Raw genomic sequence first — 7,039 nt, forward strand, 5'->3', positions numbered from 1 at the left:
ACTGCTGTAACTGGGGAGGGGGTGGGAAGAGGCCAAAAAAAAGAGCCAACCGCGGAGTATAAGTATCGCAGAGCACATTTCTATCCCACGAGGCTCTGCGGTTGTTTCACGAATGCCACGTATAGTCAGCGCCATTTTGAGCGAAATAAAAATTTTACGTCGGAAAAAACCGACGTGTGGACGATCTACATTGCTTGCTTTCCTGCTGATCTGACCAGGAATCAGTCTTCAAGTACTACACTATGAATTGGCCCTGTAGCATTTTAGTTGGTTTATTTGTTGCCTTGTTAACCTTGATCGCAGTCGAGTGTACGGAGTTGACTTTCGAGTTGGAAGACAACGCGAGACAGTGTTTCTATGAGGATATCAAGAAAGATACCAAAGGAACGCTTGAATTTCAGGTCAGTGTTCAATTCGTCTTTGATACGAGAACTGCGAATTACTTACAACTGTTTATTTTGCGGTAACGATTTGGTGATTTTATACAAACTAATCTGTAGCATCTTGATAAACATGTGCACATGTACCGGCTTTCAACTCCCTTATTAACTTTACCCAGTTAATTTACATCGTCTTTGTGTCTAAATTGATTCGTCGCACAAAAGTGTTTTTAGTATTTTGATATGAATGTTAATCCCGTTTATTTCCACTAAAATGATCAATCAACAGTACAAACCTGAGTATAAAATAACTACTAATGTGATATTCAATGCCGAGAAGAGAAAGAAATATATATTCTATTTAGTTAGCTTTTGATAAGTTTGAAAGTTGTTTACTCGGGCCCTGGGCATTCTATTGCCCCTGTTAAACAATAAATGTTCAGTCTCTAAAAGTTTGTGATTCATTATACAACGTTGTATTTCATATTTCCATGGGCCATTGCAGCAGGTGTTTACAAGACAAAGACTATAAACCTTTTGTAACTCTTTTATTATTTAACTGTGATAACCCTGTGAGAGCATAAGGAGGTGAATTATATGTGGAGTACCTCATTATAAACCTCAACGGAAGCAACATTTATTTTTTTTTTGTTTTTTGGGGTTGTACTCTGAATTGTGGAAGTTGCAAGTTGTTTCCTGAATTTTGTTGTTTGTCAGTGGCATTTACCCCTGACTGCTCTCACTAATGGACCCATTCTGTAAGTGGACACTTATTCTTGTTCCCGGGCGTGTTTAAAACACGAAATGGCGAAATGGCGAAATGACGAAATGGCGAAATGATACTGAAGATAAAAGCCAAAGTTGTACAATATTACCGTTCTACTGGAATCTTCATATGTTGCTAAATTTATTTTTGTAGATAAGTCCCGAAAAATAAAAGAAACTGCAATCACACATTCTCCGTCACGGCATACTAACTATGGTCACGGAGTCCCGTCACGAACCTATGGATAATTTGGATTCCAGTGTCTCTTTGTTAACAAGGCGCTGTTTGATACGCCTAGGACATTCTTGATCGAAATGTCGGCGTTTCGTTTCAATATCGGACGAAAATGATTTGTTTATCTCGTATTTACCACCGAACAGCGGCTACAGTGTATGAAGTAAGGCTTTGAGCTCAACATTCACATGAAATAGATTATCAAAACCGAACCTACTTCGCGATGAAGTTTATACACAATACAAGTGGAAAACGTACTTTGCACAGAAACGGAGTGACGTTCGATGTCTATATCAGTTGTTAAATACAAGGCAAGCTTTGTAGTGCAGTGCAGATACTGATAGGCAACTTGGCAAGTACTAAATGAAAAAAAGATATCCTGGTGTGCTGAGACATTTCAGTAATACGTTCAATTTGGCGTTGTGATAAGTGACAAGTATTCATTATATTCCTGGGCCAGAACATTGAAATGTTCCCTTGAAATAATTCAGTCTAGACATGTAAACAGAACAGCCTTGAAGTTCAAAGGGAAACCAAACTATATTATTTACGTGTATTTATCTTAACATTTTGGCATTTCGCCATTTCGCCATTTCGTGTTTTAAACACGCCCTCTTGTTCCCAGCCACATACAGTTACTATATTCATAACCTCCCAATCAATCAATCAATCAATCAATCAATCAATCCATCAATCAATAAAACTTATCTACCCTCGGAGCAACCAGGAAATTTAGTTGTAGCGTACCCCTGCTTAAAACAGTGGATTAGCTCTACTGTACCTGTATGTTTGATTTTACAGAGCTGCAAATAACAGTCGGTCATCGGACATTGGCAGACCAAAATTTGCTTATGTCCGACAAAATCCCAGGTGTGGTGGGACATAATGTCTGGACAATTTTTTGTTTGTAAATCATTTTACATCAACAATGAATAAAAATCTGTCCGACCACAATTTTGTTTTGTCCGACCAAGATGGTCAAGTAGGACACATGTCCTTTCAAGTGAAAAAAATTATTTGCAGCCCTGATTCTGGTTTTGTCCCAATGATAAAACTTATTATTACATTCTGGAACACAAGGACAGCTTTGTCAATACTAAATTTATTCTTTTTTTTCCATACAGGTCATTAGTGGCGGCAACTATGATGTAGATGTAGTTCTTTATGATGAAAGTGGTAAAACTATTTACGACGTCCAAAAGAAACAGTACGACAGCCACTCATTCACAGCCCAAAGTGAAGGAATCTACAAGTTCTGCTTCAGCAATGAATTTTCAACATTTAGTCACAAAGTGGTTTACTTTGATTTCCAAGCCGGTGAAGACATGCCTCTAACCAAAGATGTGGGAGCACACCAAACTGCTCTTACTCAGATGGAGACAGCTTGTGTAACTATACATGAAGACCTTAAGGTTGGTCCTATTTTTAGAACTCATTTCTGATTGGTTCCCCACATGCTTAATTATTGGGTAATTGAAGCATGATCACATGGGTGTCCAATTATAGGTATCCAATTTGACTAACTTTAAATTGGATACCTGTAATTGGGCACTTACAGGTGTATATGTACCGTATTTACCCGTGTATTAGTCGATCCCGTGTATTAAGTCGACCCCCTATTTTTGAGGCCAGAAACTACATGTGTAAGTTTTTTTATTTCTTGGTTAGAATTTTCTTGGAAAATTGACCTTGTGTTTCTTAGAATTTCCTTTCAGGTAGAGATACTTAATGAAAAAGCACAGCAAGTTTCAATGTGATGTTTATTATCGAGCTTACTCGAGCGTTTTAACAACATGTGTTTATGCAGGCATTTTGTCCATTATTTTTTAAACCGGCTTCTAAAATCAAAAACATTAAATAAAAACGAACCTTTATGATTGTGAAGAGATAGTAGCGGCTTTAGAAGACAAGCAAAACACCGAGAAACATCAGAAATCTTTGAAAACCACTCGATAAACAAAGTGCCAAGCTTGCTTGTGGAGCTTGGTAACCAAGCTACAAAACGGTGAGGTACTGGTAACTGTTAACAACACGTGCTTGCATCATGCCAGGTTACTAAGTAGCGAAGTTCGAAGCGAGAAAGATCATGCATGAAGATGTTTTCCTCGAGTGGATTTACCAGCTTTATTAGTGGAAAATGTCAGCTCTTTATTCAAATCTTGTGCCAGTGAGTCTCTACAACATTCAGGTGCTTGTAATTCAAAATTACTTGCCCAATTTCACCCTGAATTGTACTCCACTCGGCCCAGTTACCTTTACATACAATCAAACTAGTAAGACCCTACTGTATTTGAATAGTCTCACCAGAATAGGCCATTTTCAAGATGCCTTTTACTGCTGTTTCAAAACAAGTTCTGGTGCACAACCTTTTCTATAATATGGAGTTTTACTTGCACATTATTTTATTGTCTTTAAAATCAAATACATTTCCATTTGAAAGGTTGTGCATCAGATGTGTTTTAAAACAGATGTAAAAGGCTTATTGCTCCTGCTGTATGTACCATGTTTGAGCCCAGTAATCTAAATGTTAATTGATTTAATTTTATGCTAAAAGTAAGGAAATAGTCATGTACTGTAGATCACACTACATGTACTTTTGGTCACTGATTCTGCCACATTGAACATACTGGTCCTACATGAAAGAAAAAAGACTGAATCAAGCAAGGTACAAAATCACGACAGATAAATCCCAAATCAAGTACAGTCGAAGCTCTCTTAACGGACACTCTCGTAAGCGGACAGCTCTACTTACGGCCACCTTGTTTGAAACCCCGTTTTAACTCCCATACAAACTCTGTATTTTTACATTCTCGTAAGCGGACATTCCCGTAAGCGGCCGCGGACACTTTCAGAGATTACTACTTAGACGTTTTCTTGGTTTCTAAGCTCCGTAAGCGGACATCCCAAAGAAAATCGTATTACAACCTCTGTATCTTGTTTTTATCAATCAACTTCACATCGCCGTTCATCGCAATGATTTTACAGTAATTACAGTACCATATTTCAGTGTCTGTTTTGTCGTCATCCACGTCCGGTTACATTTCGAAACACTACTTACACGCATAATAGCATTATGTTAATCCCGTAAGCGGCCATCTATCCCCTATGCCTCTAGTGGCCGCTTACGAGAACTCGTAAGCGGCCAGCTCCAGTTACGGACACTATTTTCGCGTCCCGAGGGTGTCCGCTTACGAGAGCTTCGACTGTATTTCAAATCTAAGGAAAGAAATCAAGACACTGTTGCATATGGAAAATAATTATTTCCTCTATAAAGTGTGTGCCCTTATACGTACATGTACATGTACATATGTATATCTGATAAATAGCCCCAACAATTTACTGGTGCGCATCCATATGCCTGTTGGTGAGAGGTGATACAATTTGTAAATGTAATGGTTTCAAAATTGTTTTCCCAATTAGTTTGTAATCAGTTTATTCCTTTTGTTCATTCAGATTGCATCAGACTACCAGACCCATCATCGCTTACGGGAGTCTCAGGGACGTGATATGGCAGAATACCTGAATGAGAGAATACAGTGGTGGTCAATAGGCGAAGCTTGCCTTATTCTTTCTGTCGGAATCTGCCAAGTAGTTATTCTTCGACGATTTTTCGCAGAGAAGAGGTCATCTATTTAGGTGTTGAACAGTTGTTGCTTGAAGGAACATAGTTATTTCAGTTTGTACAGTGAAGGCATGAATACCTCTGACAAATACATGTGTTGAGTCATCTAGTGCTATATGGATCCAAGAACTGTGTTAGCTGGAAAAGACTTCTGTTATCTTCATGTTGAACAATTTGAAGAGAGGTGGAGCCTTTGTAAGGCGACTGCATTGAATGTTTTTACTTGCAAATGATGTGTATTATAATGAATGATCATTGGTAGAATCTCAGCAATTTTGTTGAAACCAAGATTGCTGAATTTCCATCAGGAAAGTTTTTGACAGTTTAATAGTTCATTATTAGGCAGACTTTAGTTTCTCAGTAGCCATTAAAACCATTTCTTTTTAATCATGATTGTGCTGAAAAATTCTTCGTTTCTTGCTGTGTTATTGCATTTCCTGTACCAACAGCGTAGATGTACTTCTTTCTTACTGTAGCATGGCGATGCACAGAATAAAAATTATGTGTAGCTTTGAATAACAATGACACAAAAAATTTGTTAAGCTAACAAATAACAGGACATGACAACATTGGGATTGTAATGTGCATCTTAGTTTTGTACATGTTTCCAAGTTTCCAAGCAAGAAAACAAAACCAGTTTTAGTGCATTGTTATGTCACTTAATAATTCCAACTTTTTACCTCTTTCAATTTCCTTTCCGAATACTTTATACTTTATTTTCTCAATCAACAAAACAAGAATAAAAATATTAATGTCACCATCTTGGTCAATAAACTTTAAAAACAAGTTGTGAAGAATTTGAAACTCATTGGACTGTGTAGTAAATGTACACCACGTTTTCTTACGTACGTACACAGTCCTTTCCAATTATGGATTGAGCAAAATACCTGTAAGTGTACAATGTATGTTACAGTAGTTAATGAACTTACTGTGGTACATTATTCTATTAATGATTTGATGAATCAACCATGTCCCCTTGTTGTTTACTCCCAAGAGAGTAAGCAATCAGAGAAAACAGCTAAAATCAAACCCTTTACATCTGTAGCAGGAGCCCGGGGGGTACTTCCCCAAAATAGCTAAACGGGTACGTGCCGCCCAACGGGGTCGTGATTTTGGGCTACCGATCTAGAACGGGGTATCAATCAATCAATCAACCAAAACCTTACGTTAATCACGCGCTGCCACATCACGTGTTTCGGGGGACAAGAAATTCAAAGTGTCACGATGGAGTCTCGCAAAGCAAAATAACTTAAATGTGGTAGGCACAAGTAAGTTCAAAGTACGGAACTTGATACAGTGTACGGGTTATTGGGCAATTTATTTGCGTTGGCCTTTGGGCTGGCGTCAATTAGATTCGCTACACCGCGCTGATGAGTTCCAATAAGAACAAAACAGCTGTCCCGGCGGGGGGGGGGGGACTCCCATATGAAACGGACAGGGATGCTCGTCGGAAATTTTGAAAAGAACCCCTAAAAGAGACCAATCTGGGTGTGGCTCAAGCTTTTGTTGACCCCTAAAAGATACCAAAAAACTAAGAATGGAGTTTATATTTGTATATTTCTTGGTTTGTAACCCTAAACGAGACCATTATGGCTAAACATATTGGCGTTTTTGGCGTTTTTTCCCGGAACACCCTTAGCGAGACCAAAAGTCCGAAATTTACACCCCTAAGCGAGACGACGAGCATCCCCGTCACTTTTATATGCGAGTCCCCCCCCGGGACAGCTGTCCGCGGTTGCAATCCTGCTGTATCGGTTCCAGTCGTGGTGTTGTCTCGCAAAGCCTATTTTTCACGTAGTATGATCAGCCTTGCTTGCAGTTGTTTGTTATTTCATTTTATTGCTGATCAGATCTCTCAGTAGATCCTACGAATAGCAGCATTATCGTTTGCGGTCCCTTGCAGTTTTAGTCTTACTTTTTCATATTTTTGGACCGTAGATCTTTTCAGATCCGATATGCTGTGCTTTTATTTAGCATGGTTTTGTCCATGCGCTTAAATGTTCGGAATGGCTGTGCCTACCACATTTAAGTTATTTT

At 38.6% G+C, this 7,039-nt stretch overlaps 2 protein-coding genes across 2 annotated transcripts in view; both read left to right on the top strand.

Annotated features, from left to right (window-relative positions):
- The first annotated feature begins 91 nt into the window (after window positions 1–91).
- On the top strand, window positions 92–5,760 carry LOC144641594 (transmembrane emp24 domain-containing protein 7-like). The gene is made up of 3 exons (XM_078500637.1): window positions 92–401; window positions 2,505–2,792; window positions 4,834–5,760. The coding sequence occupies exons 1-3, from the start codon at window positions 243–245 to the stop codon at window positions 5,014–5,016; spliced, it is 630 nt and encodes a 209-aa protein (XP_078356763.1). The 5' UTR covers window positions 92–242; the 3' UTR covers window positions 5,017–5,760.
- A 970-nt stretch (window positions 5,761–6,730) lies between these two features.
- Window positions 6,731–7,039, top strand: part of LOC144641547 (uncharacterized) — a 4,895-nt gene continuing 4,586 nt past the window's right edge. Inside the window, exon 1 of the mRNA XM_078500570.1 lies at window positions 6,731–7,039. This exon is cut by the window's right edge and continues 542 nt beyond it. The gene's annotated coding sequence lies outside the window, so the exon portion shown is untranslated.

The sequence above is a fragment of the Oculina patagonica genome, chromosome 2 (genome assembly GCF_052425735.1).
Source record: "Oculina patagonica isolate OP01 chromosome 2, crgOcupat, whole genome shotgun sequence".
In the NCBI taxonomy this organism is placed as follows: domain Eukaryota; kingdom Metazoa; phylum Cnidaria; class Anthozoa; order Scleractinia; family Oculinidae; genus Oculina; species Oculina patagonica.